The sequence below is a fragment of the Martes martes genome, assembly GCF_963455335.1.
Source record: "Martes martes genome assembly, chromosome: 1".
NCBI lineage: Eukaryota > Metazoa > Chordata > Mammalia > Carnivora > Mustelidae > Martes > Martes martes.
In genome coordinates, this window is record NC_137888.1 from 101,224,317 (window position 1) to 101,250,119 (window position 25,803).

The 25,803-nt window shown below is 35.3% G+C and overlaps 1 protein-coding gene across 2 annotated transcripts; it reads left to right on the plus strand.

Moving 5' to 3' along the window:
• MFN1 (mitofusin 1) lies at positions 1–25,803 on the plus strand. Of its 2 annotated transcripts, none has more exons than XM_080796843.1 (16): positions 1–140; positions 1,394–1,512; positions 2,661–2,796; positions 4,123–4,285; positions 6,813–6,937; positions 8,740–8,848; positions 10,272–10,379; positions 13,273–13,426; positions 13,541–13,608; positions 19,775–19,896; positions 21,510–21,636; positions 21,905–22,009; positions 22,281–22,383; positions 22,521–22,750; positions 24,378–24,530; positions 25,596–25,803. In XM_080796843.1, exons 2-16 carry the CDS (start codon positions 1,401–1,403, stop codon positions 25,794–25,796), a joined length of 2,016 nt encoding a protein of 671 aa, XP_080652969.1. In that variant the 5' UTR covers positions 1–140; positions 1,394–1,400; the 3' UTR covers positions 25,797–25,803. The 2 variants fall into 2 exon arrangements, with proteins under 2 accessions (XP_080652969.1, XP_080652970.1); XM_080796844.1 differs by having other exon boundaries at positions 88–465.

Here is a 25,803-nt window from a genome sequence, read left to right on the forward strand (position 1 = left end):
GAGAAGAAACCGGAAGTGACCGCCCTTTTGACACTCCTCCCACCTCCTCTCCTCTTCCCAGCCTCTCCCGGGAGGATGAGGAGGCCTGGGGGCTGTGGCTGGTTTGCCGTTGCCGGGTGACAAGTCGGAGCCGGAACAGTGTGAGTGCTCGCTGCCTCGGCCGCTGGCCCGTTCACTTCGCTCGGGGTGACCTTCGGGCGGCCAGGGACAGGGGGCGGAGAATCGTGCTCCGGAGCTCTGTGACGAGGCGCCGCCGCGGCTCTGCGGGAACGGAGCTAGCGAGCGGATTTGCGAGCGGGGGCCCTCGGCCGGGTCGGGCCCGCGGAGCTCGCGAGGCCGGAGCCTGGAGCCCGGGGTTGGGGAGCCCGGTCTGGGGCTGGCGCTCACGGGGCGGTGGTGAGGTCCTGTCCCTAGCTCTGCTGGCGGCGTTCCAGCGCCCGGTGTGGAAGGCCTTTCCTGTGGAAGGTAGGTGTTCACACCCGGTAGAACCGGGTCGTTGCCCTCACCCCGCTTTTCCCACGCAGCTCCTTCACTGAGTCATTTCGTGACCCTTCGGAAGGCTTTATGGCCATTGTGCTCCGTTCCACACGCATAAATACCGGGACTGGACTGGCGTGTAATCGGTTTTGTTTGGTGTCTTTTTCATGAGAACTTGCCAGAAAAGAAAATTTGTTTTAACTTCTATTCTTTGAAGTTCTTGGTACTTTGGCTGGTAATGTTAATGATCGCTTTAAGCGTTGCCTGCTTATTTGTTGTGATGAGAACTAATTTTTTTTAAACGTCGGAATTACTTTATGATACTGGGATTTTGTTTCCTAACTGGGTATCCACCTCCACCCCCTATAGCTCCAGGTTGAGAAACTTCTTGTTTGCGAAGTTGTTCCATCTAACTAACCCTGTTCTTAAGAGTCACGTGCAGTCACAGTTTGCCACAATTAGTTTCATCTTCTCCAAAGGGAAATAAAGGAAAAGTAGAAATTGCAACCAAGATTTTTTTCCAATAGTTAATTATTTTAATGGACTATCCACTGAAAAGTCTTTAATAGCTTGTCTAAAACATTTCTCAGGAAACAATTATCCAAAAGTCTTTTGGCAGTTTAGTTTATTTCACTGGGGAGTTAATACAGTAGGAAGGTGTCATTAATTTGCATGTCTTTATCATATGGCTTAACTTGTGCTTTTATTTTTTCTTTTTAAAGATTTATTTATTTTAGAGAGAGACAGAGGGAGAGAGTTGCGGGGGGAAGCAGGGAGAGAGAGAATCCTAAGCAGACTCCCCCCTGAGCATGGAGCTTGATGTGGGGCTGGATCTCAGGATCCTGAGATGACAACCAACTTCGCCACCCAGGCACCCCTAATTTGTGCTTTTCTAACTTTCATTTTCTTCCCCCAGTAACACAATGGCAGAAACTGCTTCTCCACTGAAGCACTTTGTGTTGGCTAAGAGGGCAATTACTGCAATCTTCGACCAGTTACTGGAGTTTGTTACTGAAGGATCCTATTTTGTTGAAGGTTAGTTTCTGTAAGTTTTTAAAATAATACGGTTGAAAGTATATGCAGGTGCTTTGTCCTTTCACCCTTAGTTACTGAACACGTATACAGGGCATTGCTCTATAGTCTAGAAATGCCATAACAAATGAAACCCATTTCTGCCCTCCAAAGAAGATTAAGTGTTATTAATAACCTAAGATATAAGTAGTTTTATGTATGATGCCAGTAAGCACTTTATTATGTTATTAATGCTTTTAATCCTTTTTCAACGCTGGGACTGATTTTAATTGCAATTATTGTATTTTTTTAAAGATTTTATTTATTTGTCAAAGAGAGAGTACAAGCAGGGGGAATAGCAGAGGGAGAAGCAGGGACCCCAGTGTGGGACTTGATCCTGGGACCCTGGGATCATGATCTGAGCCAAAGGCAGACACTTAACTGGCTGAGCCACCCACACATCCCTAATTGCAATTATTTTAAAGATGAAGAAACCAAGGCATAGAAAATTTAAGCAACTTGCCCAAGATCACCTCGCTAGTAAATGTCCGAACTAAAAATCAGGCAGCCCACATTTAAGCCATTATACTTATCTCTTCCCCAAGTCAGCTGTCAGCCTAGATCTCAGACCTATCTTATCTTCTCAGATGAGGGTGGACTGTGGTGGGGGAAAGAGCAAAAGAAGCTTTCTTAAGAGTGAGTGTAACAGTTCAAACAGGTAGGTGAGGAATGTCTTACTGGGGAATACTGGTTTGGAGGTAACTGTTGACATCTTTTCTGGTTCTTAAGATTACATGACTGTCAAGGGTACAATGAAAAAGGAGGGATTCTATATACTTCTTCAGTGACAGTTGGGAAACATTTGGTAGGTTGGTAGAGTCAAACTTTTTTCCTTATCCTTCCTCCCTCACCAGATTTTTAGCTTGAGGATAGCCCCTGTAATGTTTAATAATTTTGGAATTTAGGGGTGGGATTCTTATGACCTGTTGCATCAAGGCATTCACCTTTTACCAAATATTCAGATACTGTGGCATTTTTACTTTTCAAATGGCCATGTTAATATAGAGCAAAGCCAAAATATGCAAAATGTGTGCATATCTTAGGTATTCCTTTGTATGATTAACCTAATAATCATTTTTATCACTTTTTCTAACACCATTTCAATTTTGTAGCAACATACAGGAATCCAGAACTCGATCAAATAGCTACTGAGGATGATCTGATAGAAATACAGGGTTATAGAAGCAAGCTTTCCATCATTGGTGAGGTGCTGTCTCGGAGACATATGAAAGTGGCATTTTTTGGCAGGTAATCCTTTATTGTTTCTCTCAAGGGTAGTTTCCAGAAATCAGCTTTTCTAAGTCATATCTCCAACCTTGTTTCTGATGTTTTAGCAAGTGTTATTCCTCCCCCTTTACCCCACAAAGAGTTTCTCCCTTTGCTAAATGCTAAAGCTATTCGCTTCTGAAAAAGCATTTGTTCATTTTAGTTCTTGGTATAAAATGAAGCTTTCTAAAGGTCATTTGTATTTTTACTTTTTAAGGGTGCTGATCTCTGAGAATCAGCTTCTTAGCCAGTCCAAAGAATAGAAATATAGATAAATGATATATATAACTTGTGACTTTTTAAAGTTTCTCTTTAATTATCAGGTGTGCCTTCCAAAAGGATTCTGAGCCCCATGATTCCCAGAGGGAGAGTGGGAAATGCCATTTATTAACTATCTCGAGTGATAGAGCAATCTGTGACATAGCTCATGTTCATTAAAGAATAATTTGTTAACTTCCTGTGTAGTGCGCACTCTGTTAGGCAGTAGGAATGCAAAGACAAATGAGTAGGCCCATATCATGTGTTGTGTATCAACAGAAACACTGATTTACTCACTAAACTAACTTTTAAGCCCATCTTAGGGCTTTTTTTAAGCACTTGTGAGTTCCTATACTTAGAATTCCCTTTGCCTTGATTTATCTATGTGTGACTCTTTCTCACTGTTCAGATCTCATCCTAAGTGTTACAACCTCAGAAATCTTCCCTGACCGCTCTGTCTGAAGTTTGCCTTCTCAGTTATTCTCTTCTAAAGTGCCCTGTTTATGCCCTTTAAACCTTTTCCACAAAGCTGTGCTGTTTTATTTATTTATTTAAGTCCACTTCTGCTTCGCCTTATGGGCCTTACAGAGTCTAGCATGAGGTAGGTCCATAAATAGGCCCTAATTCAGATTAGGGTGGAGTGGGAATGGAAAGAAAGAGGCCTCCTGATGAGGTGATGACTCCGTTGTCCTATTTGAGAAGGAGAGATAGGTAATATCTTTGGAAGTGAAAAAGATCCAGCCCAGATTTAGGAGATGGAGACTTTAGACCACAGTTTGTGATGGGAAGAATTTGCGATTATGATGTCAAATTGTCACAAGATAAGAAGGCAAGAATAGATATATGAGAAAGGTGGGATTGGTGTTCTATTTTTCTGATATGTACATTCCTAATATTTGTGTAAATCAGGTTGGCAATTTTGTAAAAAATGCAATCTAATGAAATTTCATCAAAGTTTGAATTCTAAAAAGGTTGGCCTTAGACCCAGTGAAAGAATAAAGTTTTTACTGTTAACGTTTTATTTTCATGATTTTATATATCATTCTTCAGGACAAGCAGTGGGAAGAGCTCTGTTATCAATGCAATGTTATGGGATAAAGTCCTCCCTAGTGGGATTGGCCATACAACCAATTGCTTCCTGAGTGTTGAAGGAACTGATGGAGATAAAGCCTATCTTATGACAGAAGGATCAGATGAAAAAAAGAGTGTGAAGGTATAATATTATTAGCAGCGTAATGTATCTGAGATAATGTCCTTAACTTTTTTTTTGAATTTGTAAGATGTCTACATTGCTGGACATAAAAGAACTATTAATATTTCTATTTGTAGCTTTAAAGCCATCACTGATATTTTGAATTCTCTAAATTTTTTTTTACTTCAGAGCTAAATCATTAGAAGAATAGATCTTAAAGCATACCATATTGGAAGAATATCTTATTAGAAAAATAAAACTTGTCCTTAAAATAAATTAGAGTTAAAAGTTTGTTACGTTTTAAAAATAATGTTCCCCAAAAAAAAAAATAAAAAAAAAATAAAAAAAAAAAATAATGTTCCCAGTGAAAACAGCATTACTGAAGTGTATTGTTGCTATTTAATCTCAAATCTAATTTCATCTTTTGAAAGAAAACTTTGTTTAAAAAATGGGGCTCTGGAATGTTTTTGATGCATGTCTCTGCCTTTAGAATCTATTTTATCTTTGGAGTATTTAGTAAGAACATTCATGAATAGATTTAATAGTTTTTTCAGATAAGGGCCAATGGCAATTCCCTACCTTTCATAATTTTTTTTTTTAAAGATTTTATTTATTTATTTTACAGAGAGAGAGAGAGAGATCATAAGTAAGCAGAGAGGCAGGCAGAGAAAGAGGGGGAAGCAGGCTCCCTGCCAAGCGGAGAGCCCGATGTGGGACTCTATCACAGGACACTGAGATCATGACCTGAGCCGAGCAGAGGCTTAACCCACTGAGCCACCCAGGCACCTTTTTCATAAATTTCTTAATGAACCCAGTGCCATTAGGTTCCTTCGGCCAAAAGAGGGAAAAAAAGTGTTTCTCAGTATTATCACTTTCTCTTAAGTCTTAAGATCTCTCCCATAAATGCAGAAGTTCAGTGTTTAAAATCCATCCCATATTAGTTTTTGCAAAACTAAGTAGAATTCACTGGTGTAGTTATTTTTCTGTGAGTTTACTGTTTGATTTAGCTCAGGTAACTCAATCTGCGTTAATACCTTTCAGATTACTTATGGGGAATAAAGGAGGTGATGTTTATGAAAATATTTTCAAACTTTTAACCCATCCATATGAAGGAATCACTTCCTAATCAGGATTTTTACCAAATCCAAATTCAAACTACTGGTGGCTTTAGATCCTCAGTAAAATGTACTGTGATATTTTAAAGTAATCATCTCCTCTTTCTTGGTCTGTGCGCTCTACTTCCAGTCCACTTCCTTCATGCCCTTTTGCTCCTCTCCCCTACTCCAGAATTTAAATTTGTTTACCTCAAGTTGAGGCCTGCTTTAAGGTATAGACTTTGAGTCTCATGCTGTAGTAGTTTTTAGTAAAAGAAATGCAATAGTAACAGCTAATATTTCACTGTACACTTACTAAGTACCAGGCAATATTCTAAGTACCTTCAGTAACTCAAACCTCACCACAGCTCTGTCAGATAGGTGCTTTTATTATCTTAATTTTACAGACCAGGCATCAAGATTTTAGTACAAGTTTATAATTCAGTCCAAAAGTTTATGAAAGCAAGCAAAAATAAAACCTAGCTAACATTGTCACTATGGAGATTCACCTCAGCCGTGATCAGGACTGTTGTGCCCATTTGAAAATAGATGTTTCCCTTTAAAAATTGATACCTCTACATTTCATTTGTATGTGTGCTGGTGTCCTTTCCTTGAATTTTAATTTTATATTAAGCTCTTTGTATTGTATATTTAACACATACGTGAATGGTATTAAAGTAATACATTAATAAATTAGCATATGTCAGAAATCATCTTGAGAAATAGAAATATTTTAGTGAATTCAAATGGAAAGAGAAGGCATAGTCATTGATGTCCAGCAGGTTTATGTGAGTAAATAACCGCCTGCTGAGAAAAATCCTTTATTAAAAGAATATGTCTTGAGCTTCTCTTGTATTGTTTTGGTCTTATTACTCTGGTGTTTTTAAACCTATTTTAGTAATGTTTCTTCTATTTTCACCCCTTAACTACTGTGCAGTGCATTTTAGAAGAGACAGAAAATACAAATGGGCAAAAAGAAACTCCAAAACTCACATGTTTCCTAAAGCCAGTGGAAACTCTTCTTATGGTATAGAGTTAAATGTGTTTCTTTGTATTTTGTAAACAAAATGGTTTCATGTGTGCTATTTTTTTTTTACTTCCCTTTTTTTTCTCTTAATATATTGTAAATTTGTTTTCATACAATATCAATATCGGGTATTACATAGCATTCTATTGCCAGAGTTCACTTATTGGACATATAAAATGTTACTAGCTCTGATTATTTTTGCAGAATGGATGAGTAAACTGTTTTTAAGAGTATCTTTTTTCCCCCTACTTGGTAATTCTAAAACTCAGTTTCTCAAGATGCTGAGAGAATTTTATTTCCAATTATTTAAAGTTCTGCTTTTTGTATATGTTTTGCAAAAATAAATGTACCAGATCATAGTGTTTTTCATTTTTACTGAGTTTTATTACAAGCAGAGTTTTGTTTATTTCTTTCCCTTCCACTTTAGACAGTTAATCAGCTGGCTCATGCCCTTCATATGGACAAAGACTTGAAAGCTGGCTGTCTTGTACATGTGTTTTGGCCAAAGGCAAAATGTGCCCTCTTGAGAGATGACCTGGTTTTAGTGGACAGGTAAAATTACATATGAATTGCATTTTCTCCTTGTAAAAGTTTATTTGATAGAATAGTATTGCTTGTTTTAAAGTATAATAGGTAAAAATTTAAATGTTTAGTTGCTGCTTTGTTCTCACTTGTTAGATTGTTAAGAAACAAAAAAGGTGTTGGTTTATGTTTTTTACTGGTTACATAAAGTGCCAGTTTCTTTGTCTAATTCTATTAGACGAAATTTCAAGGATAGCCACTTTTCTCCCCCCTCTACCTTGTAGTTTGGATAAATAGCTGGGGCTTAGAGATTGTCTAATTCTAAATGACTATGTAGGTAACTCTGATTAGGTAAATTTTTTTAACTAGTAATACCTCTTTTTTTTTAAGAATTGAAAGAACACATGCGTAGGGTGTGGGGTGGAGGCGGCAAAGGGAGGGAATCTCAAGCAGACTTCACACTGAGCATGGAGTCTGAAGCAGGACTGTCACCACCCTGAGATCACAACCTGAGCTGAAACCAGTAGTCCAACGCTTAACTGAGTCACCCAGGCATAATAAATTTATGCTTAAGGCCCAAGTTTCCCAGAATAACTTAATGGACAACTTTAAGAATAACTTAACTTTATAGAATAACTTTAACTTTAAGTTAAAGAATAATAAGTTAAAGAATAACTTTAACTTAACTTTAACAGAATAACTTAACTTTAAGTTATTCCCAGAATAACTTAAAGATTTTTTTATTGTTCAAGAATTAATTGAATACTTCTGGAATTTCGTTTCAACTCTTCTGATGAGTCTTCATTTATTATATGTTCTTTTACTACATTGGTGCTAGGTAAAATGATAATGCACATCTGCTAAGCAATGTCCTTAACTAAAAAAAATAGTTAAATGATTTTTCAAAATTTTGGTATGCTCTTTTGTTTTCTTTGGTTAAAATTTCAGTGTTGTGTGGAAACCATTTTGGTCTTGGTGATGGGCTTTTAATTTTGCTTTATTTCATGGCCAGACTATGTCCATGACCCCAACCTCTCATCTTTCTACGTTGTCACAGTGTGTAGATAGTTGCATTATAATTTTTATAGTATAGTATATTAAGCTTAGGTTTTAGCAGAGGGTGTTTTATTATTTATGCTCATGAGCACTTAAATATTTTCTCAGCTGTACTGGACATAGCTGCTTGCACCTTTGATTTTGGTATATATTAGCCGTTTTGGGGGGGGGTTCGATTTTTTTAGCACTTATTTTTCATTCTTCCAAACCATAAGGATTTAAAAGATTAAAATATTGACTATGTTACTTAATTTGTCAAAAATCAGAAGGTTATTTGTTTTTATCTTAAAGATTTATTTATTAGAGCAAGTGCTCCCCACCTCGCACGAGGAGGGGGGAGGGGCAGAGGGAGAGGGAGAAGCAGGCTCCCCACTGAGCAGGGATCCAGTGACTTGGGCTCCATCCCAGGACCCTGGGATTGTGACCTGGGCTGATGGCAGACTTTAACTAACTGAGCCACCCAGGTGCCCAAGGTTATTTCTTTTTAGTAAACAACTTTTTTTTATTTTTTTTGAGCATTTGTTAAGTTTTCAATTGAATAGGCTCTGGGAGTTCTTTGTCAGCAGAATAGATATGGAAGTTTATAAAACACAGACTCAGCTTGTCACAAGTGATTTTTTTTTAGGTGGAAAAGTTAATCTCTCAGGCTTTGTGCTGAAAACTGGTGGAAATCCTGGCCTTTAGACTTCAATTTATAAAAACTTTATAAATGTCTTTTAAAATCAAATTTTCTTTTTAAAAAAATATAAAATACAATATTATCTTATTCCCATTAGTCCCGGTACAGATGTCACTACAGAGCTGGATAGCTGGATTGATAAGTTTTGCTTAGATGCTGATGTCTTCGTTTTGGTAGCAAACTCTGAATCAACACTAATGAACACGGTAGGTTTGATCATATTATTATGTTTGAGTGGTAGGAAATGAGATAGTGTCTTTTCTGAAGAGTGAGGGAAATCCAAATCATGGATTAAAAAGAACCTCTAATATCAAGGGTGAACAGAGGAATTTGTGTTTCCATGGGACTGGAAAAGTTGATGCTGGTCTTCTTGAGTGTTCCCATTGGGAATCTAGGGTTTGATGGCTCTAGCTTCTAGTGAATCTTTAATTAAATGCAAGGTGTGATATGTGTGTGGTGTTGACAATGATTGTGGTTATTTGCCGGTTTCAGAAGGAATGGTCACCAGATTGTCAGGGTGATGATTTCAGTCTTTTGAATAAAGTTTAACACTCCATCTCACACCCTCCCTCCAGTCCCCACATCTGGCAGGCAAGGCTTTTCATACTTCTAGTTTTGTCAACCCTTCCCAGCTTTACTTGTGTGTACTCTAGGTTCTGGCTTACCTGTGTCCATTATACGCCGCTGTCAGATTTAATAGATTAGAATATTTATCCAGGCTGTCTAGAGCCATACTCATCCCAGATAAACTCCAGAGTTTATAGATATCTAATATCCAAAACTATAGTATGGTTTTTAAAAATTGTCATTCCTCAAAAGCATATAAATGGCCAAACACCATTATAATCTAGGTGTTACCAGCAAGACCCCTGGTTTGCCACTGGTACTAGCTTTTGTATAACCTGATCTATATGACATGGACCAGGCTGCTATGACAACATGGACAGTTGTTTATAATCTCATGATATGAGAAACAGATAAATGCTTAAAATCTTTGTTAGAATAACCCCATTTGAATTACCTTCTGACTTCTTTGTCTTTGTTTATGCTATTCTTTGCCCACAATTTTTCCTCCACTCCCAGCTTATCTTTCAGAAAGCCATTATCAGTACTTCCAAGCACATCTTTATCATCACTCCCTTCTTTATGGAGCTCTTCCTAATTCCATCTGGATATGGTGTCTCTTTCCTTTAAATCAGCATAATGTGTATTTATAGGATTTAAGGCACATACCTTTCTCTGTTGTTTAGTATTATGTGCATAGGTCTTACATTGTTACTCTAAATCTTCAAAAAGATTTGAAGTAGCTTTTTGAAAATGTGGTCTATAATATGCAGCTGTATCTGTTATGCTCTGCACAATAGTAGAGACATAGGTATTTATTAAATTGAATTTTAGAAAAGACTCAACGGCGGGAGCAGGAAAATCTTCACTCTTGCCATCTTACAATTTAGTTTTCTCATCTTGGAGAAGTGTAATGTTCAGTGATTTGGGATCCTTTATTGGTGGGTATGAATCCACTGTTGTCTTAATGGTTCAAACTTTAAGATTACAAGAACTTCAACTATAAATGTAAATACAAAATAGCTGTTAAAAGTAAACATATGTTGGGTATTTGATGTTTTTTAGGAAAAGCAGTTTTTTCACAAGGTAAATGAACGACTTTCCAAGCCTAATATTTTCATTTTGAATAATCGTTGGGATGCCTCTGCGTCAGAGCCAGAATATATGGAAGACGTAAGTTATTTTTTCTTTTAAGTTATGAGCTGTAGTCGTGTACATTGTTATCTGAGAAAACAGTATACATTATGGAACATCCTACGTAGCTGTTCTTTTACTTGAGAAAAGACTTAGTGATAGAGACCAGAATATTAAACTACTTTGGAGGAAATTTGTTATAGAAGTGTACGATCTAATCATTTTAGATAATGAAACTTTGTTTTGTTGTAGTTTTTTTGAAGTATAACATAACAAACAAGTGTGTAGATCCTAAGTGTCCAGTTCAGTGAATTTTACAAATTGAACACATCTGTGTCAGGATCCAGCTCAAGAAGCAGAACATTGCCAGCACCCCCCTCCAGTCTCTGTCCTCTCTCATAAGAATGAGCACTTACATGACTTCTGACATCCTTGATTAGTTTTTTGGTTGTTCAACTTTATGTAATGGAATCATATAGAATCTGCTTTGTGTCAGGTTTCTTCTGCTCAACATTACATTTGTGATTGCATCCATACTCTTGTGTATAGTTGAAGTGCCATGTCATTACTGTATAGTATTTCAGCCTTTGAATATCTACATTTGATTTATTCATTCTGCTAGTGACAGGCATTTGAGTAAACTTCCTGTATTTAGCTGTTCTAAGTAGTCCTGTTCTACGTATTCTTACATGTGTGCCTTTGGTGTACATAGGTGTATATTTCTGTTGGGTATATTCCAGTGCTTCTCAGTCTGAGGGGTTGGGCAGTTTTGATCTCCAGGGAATAGTGGGCCATGTCTGAAGATATTTTTGATTGCCACAGCTCTGGGAGTGTGCTACTGGCATCTGTTGGGTAGAGGCTAAGAGCTGTTAAAAGTCCCGTAACAGAACAACCCTCCCAACCAAAAATTTATCTGACTCAAAATGTCAGTACTGCAGAGATCAGTAATCTGTGAGTATATATCTAGGAGTAGCATTGCTGGATTATAGGTAGAGAATATGCTGTTTCAGTAAACACAGCCCAAGAGTTTTCTGAAATGCTTGTACCAGTCTATACTCCCAAGCAGATTGAGAGTTCCAAGTGATTTATATATCCTTACCAACAGTTTTATTTTTTGTTGTTTTAAATTTTAGTCATGCTGGTGGTTTTAGAAACTTTTTTTTTTTAAGGTTGTATTTATTTGTCAGAGAGAGAGAGAGAGAGAGTAAGCACAAGCAGCAGGAGTGGCAGGCAGAGGGAGAAGTAGGCTCCCTGCAGAGCAAGGAGTCCAATATGGGACCCCATCCCAGAACTCTGGGAACATAACCTGAGCCGAAAGCAGATGCTTAACCGACTGAGCCACCCAGGCGTCTCTAGAAACTTCTTTTTAAAAAGAATAGAGTATCGGGACGCCTGGGTGGCTCAGTTGGTTGAGCAGCTGCCTTCAGCTCAGGTCATGATCCCGGCGTCCTGGGATCGAGTCCCACATCGGGCTCCTTGCTCCGCAGGGAGCCTGCTTCTCCCTCTGCCTCTGCCTACCACTCTGTCTGCCTGTGCTCTCTCGCTCTCTAACAAATAAATTTAAAAAAAAAATTTTTTTTTTAAAAGAATAGAGTATCTGGAATTTGGTCTGTGGTCTGTAAATAATATTTAATTTGCCTGATAATTTTTTTTCTGATTTTAATCATGATTTGTGGTTACTTACAAAAAAATTAAAATTTACACAATCCCATCACTGTTTACATGTTTGATTATGTGTTTTCATTCTTTCCCCTGCCCCCAGAATTACAATTTTGTTTAATATGAAGCTTTATATATCCTGCTATTATTAACTCATGTGGTTATACTTTTGCAAATTGGGGTCTCATTTAATCATCAGAGATTTAGGAAATATCATCCACAGATTGTTTTTTCCCATTCTTATTTAGCTTAGATCCCTTATCATAGGCACAATGCTAGAGGCCAGTACTATACCCTAACTAGTTTTACTCTTAGTCTTATTTTTTCTTTAATTTTTTTTTAAAGTTTTAAGTAATCTCTGTACCCCACATGGGGCTCAAACTCAAAACCCCAAGATCAAGTCACCTACTGTACTGACTGAACCAGCCAGGCACCCCTCTTAATCCTAATTTTAATACCTAAGTGCTAATCTTAAACCTAACGTTGCAACCCTAATCCCTAGCTAATGCGTTCTCCCCAAATTTAATTCTCAGTGTTTTAAGAAAGATAGACTATTTGGGATGCCTGGGTGGCTCACTTGGTTAAGCGACTGCCTGCAGCTCAGGCCATGTCCCCCATGGAGCTCCCTGCTCAGCAGGGAGTCTGCTTCTCCCTCTGACATCCCCCACCATGCTCTCTCTCTCTCATATAAATAAATAAAATCTTTAAAAAACAATCACTGAAAGAAGAATAGACTATGTTCTGATTTTGCAATAAAAATAGCTTCATTGTAGCAAATTATTTGTAGCATTTATTTTCTGATATCAAAGATATTAATAGCTTCATTGTAAGAAAATTTGGAAAACAAGCATAAGGAAGAAATAAAAATGCCCCACCTGCTTTGTGGTTGTTGCCTTCATGCCACCTATTAATTTTCACAAATATGTATATACATATTTCTTTTTTGTAGTATAGTCATGTATGTCAATAATACAGAAATAAGAACATTTTCCCATGGCAGTAAATATTAGTATTTGTCAATACTGTGTTTGGAAATGGCATCATGGTATTTGGTGGTCCATCAGAATTTTAAATGGTCAAAGAAGGATCATTACTCTAAGAGAAAGTATTCTGTCAGCAAGTATCAAACTTCATTTATTAGAATTTTTGGATTTGTTAAGTATAGGGGAGATACTACTATAATATCACTATAAATGGAGTTTAGTAAAGGCCTATAGCAGTCAGTTACATTTGTTTAATTATTAGAATTATTTCGGTACCCTGTTTTCTCTAGGTACGCAGGCAGCACATGGAAAGATGTCTGCATTTCTTGGTGGAGGAGCTTAAAGTTGTGGATCCTTTAGAGGCACAGAATCGTATTTTCTTTGTTTCTGCAAAAGAAGTTCTTAGTGCTAGAAAGCACAAAGCACAGGGAATGCCAGAAGGTGGTACGTATTAATATAGATTGTCTTGTGAAATACAAGAATAGTTGTAGAAATAACATGCTATAAATCTTACTTTGCTGTATCCGAGGTTTTAAACTCTTCACCTAAATATTACAGGTGGGGCGCTTGCTGAAGGATTCCAGGCAAGATTACAGGAGTTTCAGAATTTTGAACAAATCTTCGAGGTAGGAATTTTGTGAATGTATTGACTAATACAAAACCCTATCATTGGTTGGAGAATGATCATAATCCTCTGTTTCCACTATTTATCTTTGTCAAATAACCTTTGCTTGCTGTTATTTAGTATAGTTACTGCTACAGCAAGTGAAACAAGTTTGAAGAAAGGAAGTCCCTGCAAAATCTGTAAGAACTGAGAATTAAAGATTGTAATTTCTCGTTTTTTCTTATATAGTTATATTCAAATGGGAAACTGTTTTTCTTATATTGCATGTGTTGTGCAATGTGTGAAATTCTCTTTATTCAGTAATTTGAGGCAAGATTAAATAAATGTAATTGCTATTGGAATGGGTAATGGAGCAAAGTGAAGATCATGTTTTTCTTTTGTACCATACTGTTGATAGATATAGAATGTAGTTAATGTCATTTGACAGAAGTTTATTACATTTTAAGCTGTGTCATTACCTGTTTATTCTCCACATTTTATGTCAAATGTCCTAAATAAATGAGTACAAAAATAATTAGGATCTAGGGTATTCTGAAGTTTAGAAATCTGGGAGGAACTACTGGGCACACGAATAGCTAATGTATTTGCAGCATTGGGAAGGAAGGACGCTTTCTTATATTTTGGTGTAGGCATTTTATTCAGAGACATTAAAACTCATCCTACATTTTTTTTTTAAACTCATCCTACATTTAACTGAAAAAAGTTCTTTAGATGTTAATTTCCAAGCTCTTATTTAGCCCTTTTTAATCTAGCTCTGTTTAGATTACATATCCCCTTTTCACCCATGAATGAACATGAAGACTTCAGAATTAAGAAAAACTTCTTTTGTAATTCTTCCTTTAAGTCGTAACAGTTTTAATAGTAAGGACATGAATGTTGAATGTACTTGGCAGAATTTTTTAAAATTAAACATTTGGTCACTATCCCCCATCTTTAATTTGGTGAGTTGGAGATAGACTATTAAGTAGATGAAGACAGAGTATGTAAAGAAGGGAAGTCCACACTAGTGGAGATCTTGGTAAGATGTCTCTGAAGTCAGAGCTCCTGGGATGTTAGCATACGTCATCCCAAGCTAAACCATAGATTGCATGAATTCCCAGTCACTCCAAGACTATTGTTTATATTCTTTCCTTTTTCTTTCACAAGATTCAGTGCTCTCCTCACATTTCTCAATTATTTCATCCATGGGGAAAATACTGGGGAGAGGATCTATTGTTCTGTCTCTCTTTGTCTTACTTATTGACCTTTCTTTCCTTTCTGTGTGTATTAGATATTTGTCACTGATTTCTCCTACTAAATCATATTGTTCTCGTATGCATTTATAACCTCTTTCATATTGGTTCCTGCTACCCAGACAGAATATCTCCTTGAAGAAGTGGGAATGAGAAGAATAAAAAGCTATGCTGTAGAGCACTGGTTCCCAAACCTTGGCTGATCATGAGAATCACATGAGGTGCTTTAGAGAACTGCCTGAGTTATCCCAGAGGACGATCCAGTGGGGCCTGGGATGGACCTAGCAATCCATATATATTCAAAGCTCCCCAAGTGAGGGCAATAATCAGGCAGACCTAGGAATTACTGTTTTAATGTTTTTAGAAGAAATTTGGCAGTTTTTTATTGTAATAGTTCATTTGGGAATCTAAAAATTATGTGTAGAAAAAACCATGTGCAAGAACTTTACATAAAGTCATAGAGAATTTGAAATGTTTGTTCAATTAAAAGTATGATAGATTTAATATAAGAATCAGCTAGAAATTATTTGAACTTACCTAAAGAAATAACTAGATGGGCAAAAAGTCTTGTCTTGGTGGCCAAAGCATTTTTTGATGATTACTCTTTTCAGCTTTTTTTCCAGAGTGAAATTAGTTACTTCTTAAATCAGTTTTCATAATTTAAGATTTCTATAAATTGGGGCATTTTTAAGAATTTATAATTTAGTAGGATAAAATTGTTCATTTTTAAAACTTCTGTATTTTTTCTCATATCTATATAGACATATGTACATGTATATACATATGTATATATTCTGTTTTTTTCTTTTTTCCTTTTTTTAAAGATTTTTATTTATGTATTTGACAGAGATACAGTGAGAGAGGGAACACAAGCAGGGGGTGCTGGGAGAGGGAGAAGCAGGCCTCCGGCCAAGCAGGGAGCCCGGTGCGGGGCTCGATCCCTGGACCCTGGGATCTTGACTTGAGCCGAAGGCAGATGCTCAACACCTGAGCCACCCAGGTGCCCCTACATGTATATATTCTAACCTTAATTGGATTTCCCAGTGATTTAACTGCTCTGCTTTATCCTCCAAAGACCTAGCCCCAGCTTTTGGTTAATTTTTCCATTCATAAATAGCAGTGTTTGGTTTTTTTTTTTTTTTTTTTTTTTTTTTAGTGTTTGGTTTTTATTCATTAAATTCTATGTTAATCTTTAAACATAGTTTCTCCTGCTTTTTTTATACTTTTTTTTAAGTGGAATTGTCTTTTGCTTTTTTTCTTTAGGGAATAATTTAGGGCTGTGAATTTGTGATGTAACTTTGGACATATACCATGGGTTTCAGTATGCAGTTTAGTTTTCATTATTTTTAACAGTTTTTAATTACAGTTGTTGGCATTTTCTGTTCAATACAGGAATTGCTAAGAATCAGATGTTTTGATTCTTTTCATCCAACTTTTGGTTATTTATTTCTTGGTTTCTTTGTATTGTGATCACAGAATGTGTCTTATATATGTATTTTCTCTTTGTTTTTAGAATTCACTTTTTTTGGAGTCTTAGAAAATGATTTTTGTGAAAAGAAAAATTGTACCAAGTTTACCATTTTTAGTGGTCTGATATTTGCCATAGACTTTCTGAATTTCATTTGGTTCTTAAGGAGCAAAACATTATAGGAACATTTGGAGTATCAAGTTAAAATAAGGCTTGAAAATTAAATCCGTTAAAATCAATCAAAATTGGTGTTAATTCTGTCAGCATGTTTCTTATTATTTTAAACCTGTATTTGAACAAGTGTATATTCTAAAGATAATTTAGAAATCTAAATACCTTTGCTCAAATATTTGGCCATTAGCTGTTCTTAATAGTTTTATTTTAAGATGGAAAACAGGTATAAAATAATTCTACTCTAAAACGTCAGTGAATTTGTTGTAAAGGACATTCTGGGACAACTGGTGAAATCTGAAAATGGTCTGTGTGTTAGGTTAATAGTATTTACTGTCCCAGTGAATGCAGTGATTGTTTCTTGGTCGTATAGGAAAATGATCCCATTCCTAAGAACACGTTAATATATTTAGTAGTGAAGTTGTAGTGTCTGCAAAGAAGTGTCAGATTGTTCAACAGGAAAAAAATATCTATAAAAATATATGTATATCTCTCTATATAGATATATCTGTATGGAGAGGGAGACAGATGGGAGAGGTATATTGTATAGTAGTATTTCTTCTTGCACTGCCCTTTCAATTTAAAATCTTTAAAAATAGGGGTGCCTGGGTGGCTCAGTGGGTTAAGCCTCTGCCTTCTGCTCAGTTCATGGTCTCAGGGTCCTGGGATCGAGCCCCGCATCGGCTTCTCTGCTCAACAGGGAGCCTGCTTCCCCCTCTCTCTCTGCCTGCCTCTCTGCCTACTTGTGATCTCTCTCTGCCTGTCTCAAATAAATAAATAAATTTTTTAAAAATCTTTAAAAATAATAAGTTGGGAGTGATGAATAGCATGTTATTGGGTGTTTGGGGTCTGTTAAGAGGATTTGACAGTCATTTTATGTCTTAATTATATATAAGTATTAATATCTACAAATCTATGACTGTAATTAACTACCAGCTGGCTTCTTTAGATATTATTAGAAAGTTAGAAAACAAACAAAAAAAGTAAGTTAGAAAACTATCTTAACTGAGATACGATTGAGATTTAAAATGGTTTGGTGTAGTATCTTAACCTTCTTGGAAAATTAGAGTTCCTGATAAAGTAAGTCTGGAAGCTGCTGCTCACTATGTATGTTCCCTATGGGGATTCATAAGCTTATTAGTGTAGTGAGAGTTCTGAAAAATAATGCAATTTCAAAAACCCATATTTAAACTAACATTTCTCACACCTCAGAATAGAGTCTTTCTTTTGCAGGTTGACTTGATATTTTTGTGATCAGTGGGAATATCAGTGTCGGATACCCATTTCTAAACTAGAAGGAGTTTATGTTTATTATTTTAACTAGTTATTTATATTAACTAGAAGTAGTTTATACTCTTTGTTAATTCATGACATTATTGTATGTTTTTAAAATCAAGGAATGACTTTTATATTGCCTAATAACTTTTGAAAATATTTTCTTTCTGGTCTAGCTCTAATACTGTGCTGTTACCTATAAATTTAGGTCTTCATTGCTGATATCTAGATCTGCTTCATCGAGGAATATAGATTTCTTTTAACCTTTTTTTTCTTTTCAAAATATTTTTATGTTTTTATTGTTTTTATGGAGGTTAATTTGTCATTTTATGAGATGCAGTTATTTAAAGAAAATCAGAGCTTTGTTTTGGTTGTTAAAAATAAGCAGTTTAACTGTTTAATATTGTGTACTTATTGGTGGTTTTTCTGTAGGCACATACAGAACGGGAATACCATAACTTCCTACAACTAATCTTTTCAGGATTAGTGATGTTGAGTGATGTATAAATAAGTTTAACCATGAACAAAAGTTAGGCTATCCAGTGAAAGAAAGTCATGGGTTTAAGTTAAGGTTTTATAAAGTGTTAAGTAAATGAATTACCCTCAATGTCCTATAGCTAAAGAAGTGAATCTGTTTTTATTTCATACCTCATAGTACCAAAGAGGACAGCTAAAATGGCAAAAGAAAATGTAAAAGTTTTTTCTATCTTAGTGAATTGAATAGGTAATCATTTTAGAGATGTGAAGGCTCTAGGTTATAAATAGTGTATTGAATGAATGTAGCATACTAGTGATTTCAAGATAAATACTTTGGTATTAAGCGAATACTTTTTAAAGCTTGAAAGCTGTTTATTGTGATGAAGGATAGTTAACACAATTTATACTGGTTACAGTAAAAAGAGGTTCAAGAAGATGAATTCATGGAAATCATGGAAAGTTGGGGTATATTCCTAATTTTTTAAAAAATTCATCACAGGGAATAAATGTGACTTCCTACAAAACACCTATTGTAGTTATTGCTGCTGTGATCCAGACAAGCGATTGTTCAAAGACCAGATGACCTTATTCTGTAAACACTTGTAGTTGTTTTTAGATGTTATGTCAGTGCAGAATTTAACTTTCTATGAAGTAAGAATGAAAGAGTTTTAATATAATTTTGTGAGCTTTCAATGATGAATTCACAGTAAATATTTTAGATAACAAATAGTATTCAGATGTATTGAAATTGAAACAAGTTTTATAGTATAAATGTGTCCATTACTATATGTGATGCATTCTGCCGTATTCTATTTAAAAACAAAAAACAAAAAAAACACTGGTCATGAAACCTGATTTGTACAGCTGTGAATGGTTTATGAGCTGCAGTTAGCTTAAAGATGAAACAAATGAGATAGGGCATCATTCGAACCTGTTTGCACAAACTATAGAGCAAGGACAATAACAGGATTATCTTTGAAAGAGCTGTAGGTATTTTTTAAACAATATATTATTTCAGTTGCTTGTTGCTAAAGACTGTTTTTCAAGTTTAAGTTTTAATACAAGTCCTAATTTCAAATAACTATGTTCTATCATTCAACTCATTTCTTAAAATGTGGAATTCTAATTCATAACTCAGTTAAGAACTTCATTAGGTTATCTGTTGTAAGCATGAGAAAAATCAAGACAGACTAGAAATAGATTAAAGGCAATCCCAATAAAATTAGTAATTTTAATGGAGAAAACTTTAACATTGACAACAGTACCCTGCTTATTCATTTATTTTTAAAAATATAGTCAAAAAACCATTGCACATTACTGTGTAAAATTACACAAAGATATGAACTTGCTGTTAATGCCCTTTTTACTTTTGATTTCTTGTAGGTTTTTTAGCCTTTGTTATTTTAAGTTCTTTTTATCATGCACTTATTTTCTGCCTTTACTTATGTTTTGGTTATCATTACAAACAGCAAGTTTTTGTGTTTAAATTCCTGAAAATGTTGGGATGGAATTACAGTAATGTGTTATGGCTTGGGCCCTCGCAGGAGTGTATCTCGCAGTCAGCAGTGAAAACAAAGTTTGAACAGCACACTATCAGAGCTAAACAGATACTAGATACTGTGAAAAACATAATGGATTCAGTAAACGTGGCAGCAGCAGAGAAAAGGTATGAATTCATTTTATTGCAAAATAAAAATGTCAGTTCATGTCAATATAAATTCCTTAGACTAAGGTTTTAAATTGTTATATTTTAAATACTTTAGCACTTAAGTCAGCAACCTACTTGCATGTTTTTAAATGAATATTTGAAATTGTAAATATTTATTTTACAACCTTAACATCATTTGCATTTCCCGGAACCCATTATTCTCAAGGGTTATGATTTTAACGTGCTTCATAGTTTAAAATATCTTTAAGGCAGTGGAAGAACAAGTGGAATTTTTTGAAGAAATCCAAAAAGCAGGTGGACCTCTTTTTATATTCAGCCTATGACCCATTTCTCATGTTTATACATTGGTACCTAGAAATCTCTCTTTGATGCCAGTTGTGGTTTTTTATCAACTGGTAAACAAGGCGATATTACTTGCCAGCCAGAAGGTCAGTTTGGTAAGCACTACCCTATATGTCATTGTACTGCACTGTTACTCCATTTATGGCATTATAAAGATGAAAGTAAATTCATGAAATTGCTAACACTGAGGAAAAGGCTAGTTCTCACAAACTTGGTACACTTGAAACAAAGCTGAGGTTATTAGATGTGATATGGGTAATGATGATAAGCCTTAATTGAACAGTTAGTGGGCTTAAGCCAATCAAGGGAAAGATACAAAGCATCAGAGATTGAGGACATTAAATTGGGAATTTTAAATGCATCTAATCTTACTGGGAACAAATACACCTAAATCTATAGCCTAATTATGACACTTCTCCTGGAATGCATCATATACAAAATTAGAGAATTTTTAATAAATGAAACACAAGAGTGAGAACTCAGGAGTCTGATCTCGGGCCCTGTGCACTGTTTCTGTATGAGATTATTTTGTCATTTATGCCTCTTTCAGTTCAGTTTTATCATAGTAGCCAGAGTGAGTATTTAGTCCACCGGTTGACCTTAATATTACTGATTTTAAAAATACAGGACATTGAACTAAACACAGCACAAAGAAGATGTGATTTGAGAATGGTTTATATAATCATGTCTTGGGAACTCCCTTAGCTGAAGATAATTTTACAAATTCTCAGGTCTTTGTTTTCCTATATCCTATAGAGGTTGACAAATTTTCTGTAAATCTAGATAGTAGATATTTTAGGCTTTGTGAGTTGTACTTTCTCTTTTGCAACTAGTCCGTTCTGCAGTTTTAGGGCAAAGGTAGCCATACAGATGATAGGCATATGAGGCATATGAATGGTCATGGCTTGGCACAAACTAGCAGCTGGCTGGATTTGGCTTTCAGGATGCCATTTGCTGACCCTGTTTATTAAATGAAGTCATTATTTTTATTGTGACTGTTCGTATCTGTGTTTGGAGAGTCCTTATTCTTTGGGATTTGGATGCCACATGCACAGACAGACAAAGTAGTTTATATTCGATCCTCTAGAAAATACTTTGTAAATGAAATATTATTTGAATCATTTTAGATGTGAAATGTAAGGGTTTTGTTTTTTTTTTGCCACTGTATCATGCTAGCAGATGGTTCATTACCTAAGTGAATGCCCTAGCTTAATTGCTTTGGGACTTTAGTATTTCCTGAGAATTAATTATTCTACCTACTACAATAGGGTTTATTCAATGGAAGAGAGGGAAGATCAAATTGATAGACTGGACTTTATCCGAAACCAGATGAATCTTTTAACACTGGATGTTAAGAAAAAAATCAGGGCAGTTACAGAAGAGGTGGCAAACAAGGTGAGTTGGTTACTTTATGACTACAGTTTCTGGGGATGGAGGGACTGGCTTAGTCAGTAGAGTGTGCCACTCTTGATCTTGGGGTTGTGAGTTCAAGCCCCACGTTGGGTGTAGGATTAAATAAAATAAATTTCTGGAAATGAAAATATTTTTGATAATCCTAAAAATGTTATCACTGTTACCCTAAAGGCACATTTTATTAAGTTTTTTACAATTTGAATGTCTAGTTGATAAATTTGGTTAATTTTTTTTAACTTCATATTTTCAGGTTTCCTGTGCAATGACAGATGAAATTTGTCGACTCTCCGTTTTAGTTGATGAATTTTGTTCTGAGTTTCATCCTACTCCAAGTGTATTGAAAGTATATAAAAATGTAAGTTAAATTATTGTTAAAAGTTACTCAGTTTCCTCACCTTATTCTACATTTTTATTTAGTGGATTAGCCATTTTAATGTCTTCCTGGCAATCAGTACATGATTAAACTTTTCTATCCTCTGTGCACTCTTGTAATAAATGTAAACTATCTTATATATAAAGTACCCAAAACATCCTCTTAAAATAAGATCATTTACTACACTTAAGTTTTTGCAAAATCTGTACATGTTCTAGAGAAAAAATAATGGGCACATGTACCATGTTAACAGGAGTTAAATAAGCACATAGAAGATGGTATGGGAAGAAATTTGGCGGATCGGTGTACCAATGAAGTCAATGCTTCAATGCTTCAGTCCCAGCAAGAAATTATTGGTAATGTTTATGTCTATAAGTTCATGTGTAGTTTATTTATTTCATTGGGAAAGGACTTAGTTTCCTTGAGGTGTTTTATAAAATGTAAAACATTATTTACTCTTGTTTCTTAAATACCATAATTTTGTTTTATCTAGAAAATTTGAAGCCATTACTTCCAACTGGTATACAAAATAAACTACATACACTGATTCCTTGCAAGAAATTTGATCTCAGCTATGACCTAAATTGCCACAAGTTATGTTCAGATTTTCAAGAGGATATTGTATTTCGTTTTTCCCTGGGCTGGTCTTCCCTTGTCCATCGTTTCTTGGGCCCAGTGAATGCTCAGAGGGTGTTGCTAGGATTATCAGAACCCATCTTCCAGGTATCTTCCTTTTTGAGTAAGCTTTTGATTTTGTTGTTGCTCTACTACACAGTTATTTATCTTTGATTCTACCAGTTGAGATTCTTGCTATTTTTTAAAAAATATTTCTACTTTGCTTATGTGGTTTCTCTAATAGAACTAGTTGTGTCCAGTTTGCATAGTTATGAGCTAATACCAATCACATAGAGCCATTTCTGAATTAGTTATACTGTGCAAAGGGAAAGGCAGTTCCAGCGTTTTCATTCAGTACTGTTGTAGTTGTTCCACATTCATTTTTGAAACCGTTTTTTCCTTAAAAGTTTGTTTTCAAATAAAATTGGAGTTTTGACTTCAACTAGAGTAAATGTAAGCATTTAGAAAAAAAAACCAACTTTTGAATTTTTCAATTCAATACTTTTTCAGAAAATCAGTGGAGTTTTAAAACCATCACCACAATCCAGTTTTAGAACTTATCACCCCAGAATGGTACCCTTGTGCCCATTTGCAGGTGATCATTCTCACCTCCAGCCCTATTGCTAGTTAGCTTTCTGTAATTGTCATATTTTTCCCTTTCTGGACATTTCCTATAAATGGAATAATAAAAAATGTGCCCTTCTGTCCCTGGGGCGCCTTTCACTTAGAGTATTGTCAAGGTTCATCGTGATGGTACATGAATGTTGTAGCATATACCAGTACTCCATTTTTTATAGGTGAATAATATTCATTATAGATTATCACATATTTTATTCAGTTGATGGGCACTGAAGTTGTTTGTACTTTTTTGGCAATTATGAATGATACTGCTATGAACACTCATGTACTATTTTTATGTGGACATCTGTTTTCATTTCTCTTGAGTATATACCTAGGAATGAAATTGATGGGCCATGCGGTAACTCCATGTTTAACTTTCTGAGGAACTGCCAAACTGTTTTCCAAAGCAGCTACACCATTTTACATTCCCACCAGCAGTATATTAAGGTTCTGTTTCTCAACATTCCATCAAGACTTGTTATTGTCTGTCTTTTTTATTAGTGGATGTGAAGGGGTATCTCATGTAGTTTCAGTTTGTGTTTCCCTAATGACTAATGATTTTGAACATCTTTCATGTGCTTGTATTGGCCATTTGTGTATCTTGTGAAATGTCTATTCAGATCATTTACCCATTTTTTAATTGGATTATTTGGCTTCTTATTGTAGAAGTTCTTTATATATTCTGTAGATGCAAGTCCTTTGTCAGATACATGATTTCAGAGTATGTTTTTCTGGTCTGTGGCTTGTCTTTTAATTTTCGTATAGTGTATTTTGAAGTGTAGAAGATTTTAATTTTTAAGTAATTAAAAAAAATTTTTTTAAGGTTGTGTCTTTGGCGTGAGAATGTTAAAATACAGTTTTAATTCCATTTGAGAGTTGAGGGCCTACTGTTACAGGTAGAATCGTATAGTATAAAAATTCAGTATTGGTCATAGAAAATAATTTTGAGACTTTTTATTTTCTTCATATATTTATAGTAAACTCATTATTTGACTCATTCTTTTTATAGATTTACTACTGTAATTATACAGGAAATAAAGCAGAACTTTATAAATGTAACTATTCCATTTGTAGTTTTTTAATTATAATAATCCTTTTTCCCCAACCTTACCAGCTTCCCAGATCTTTAGCCTCTACTCCCACTGCTCCAGCCAATCCAACAACTCCAGACGGTGCATCACAGGAAGAACTCATGGTCACCTTAATAACAGGATTAGCTTCTCTCACATCTAGAACTTCTATGGGCATCATAGTTGTTGGAGGAGTGGTAAGAAGTTCTTTTTAGTATAATTAAAATTGGAGTTTTTGCAAAACTGTCTCCTAGACACGAAAAGAAAGGTATATTTACTTTTATTTCCAGGATAATCTGTAAAATGACATGAAAAGTTGTTGGCTAAAATTAGTGAATAAAGATGAGTTTCACAGGTCTAATCTTAAGTTTTTTAAAAATACAGACTTATTTTTAAATTGAGGAATAGTTGACATAACATTGTATTAGTTCTAGGCATACAAGATAATGATTTGATGTATATATATTGTAAAATGATTACCACAGTATACATTTTTAACAAATACCTCTTTAGGAAAAAAAATACCACCAACTAGCTAGTCCTTAAAACAATGCTTCCTATTTTCACTTCACAGCACATAAAGAAATGATATTTATAATTTGGAGTAACAAGAATGATTCAGGTCCCTTATGTAGCCTTCTCTGAATACCAGAGGGATCTGCCTTAAAGTATTCAAGATTATTTTTTAGTCATAGTTCTTTTTAACTGTTAAAATTTTTTTCACATCATTAACAACATAGGTTTGTTTTGGTTTTTAAAATCTCTGACCTGGGGCACCTGGGTGGCTCAGTGGGTTAAAGCCTCTGCCTTCCGCTCAGGTCATGATCCCAGGGTCCTGGGATCCAGTACCACATCGGGCTCTCTGCTCAGCAGGGAGCGTGCTTCCTCCTCTCTGCCTGCCTCTCTGCCTACTTGGGATCTTTGTCTGTCAAATAAATAAATAAAATCTTTAAAAATAAATAAAATAAAATCTGACCTAAAAAAAATTCACATGTCTTCTTGAGATATATTATATCAACTTAGCAAATGTCTGGCAGGTTATAAAAGTTCTTACCTGGTATTTATGTATAGCTCCTTTTTCATCTTGATTGATTTCCATTAGCTTCAGATTTTCTCACAGAGAAGGAATATACATTTTTTAAAAAATATGGATTTGAGTCAAAGATATGTAGGGGGCTGATGAGTTTGTTAAAATGCCTTAATGTACAATCTTCCTAGTGGTGATATTATTTCTAGAAATAACCTGTGAATTTATCCTACAGATTTGGAAAACTGTAGGGTGGAAACTCATATCTGTTTCATTAAGTATGTATGGAGCTTTGTATCTTTATGAGAGGCTGACCTGGACCACACGTGCCAAGGAGAGAGCCTTTAAACAGCAGTTTGTGAACTATGCAACTGAAAAACTGCAGATGATTGTTAGCTTCACCAGTGCAAACTGTAGCCATCAAGTACAACAGTAAGTTGAAA

Bases quoted from the DNA above. Each gene is read 5' to 3' on its own strand.
- MFN1 (XM_080796843.1), top strand. From the start codon at position 1,401: ATGGCAGAAACTGCTTCTCCACTGAAGCACTTTGTGTTGGCTAAGAGG. The intron at 10,380-13,272 runs GTAAGTTATTTT...TGTTTTCTCTAG, and splicing joins AGCCAGAATATATGGAAGAC to GTACGCAGGCAGCACATGGA. The intron at 21,637-21,904 runs GTGAGTTGGTTA...TCATATTTTCAG, and splicing joins CAGAAGAGGTGGCAAACAAG to GTTTCCTGTGCAATGACAGA.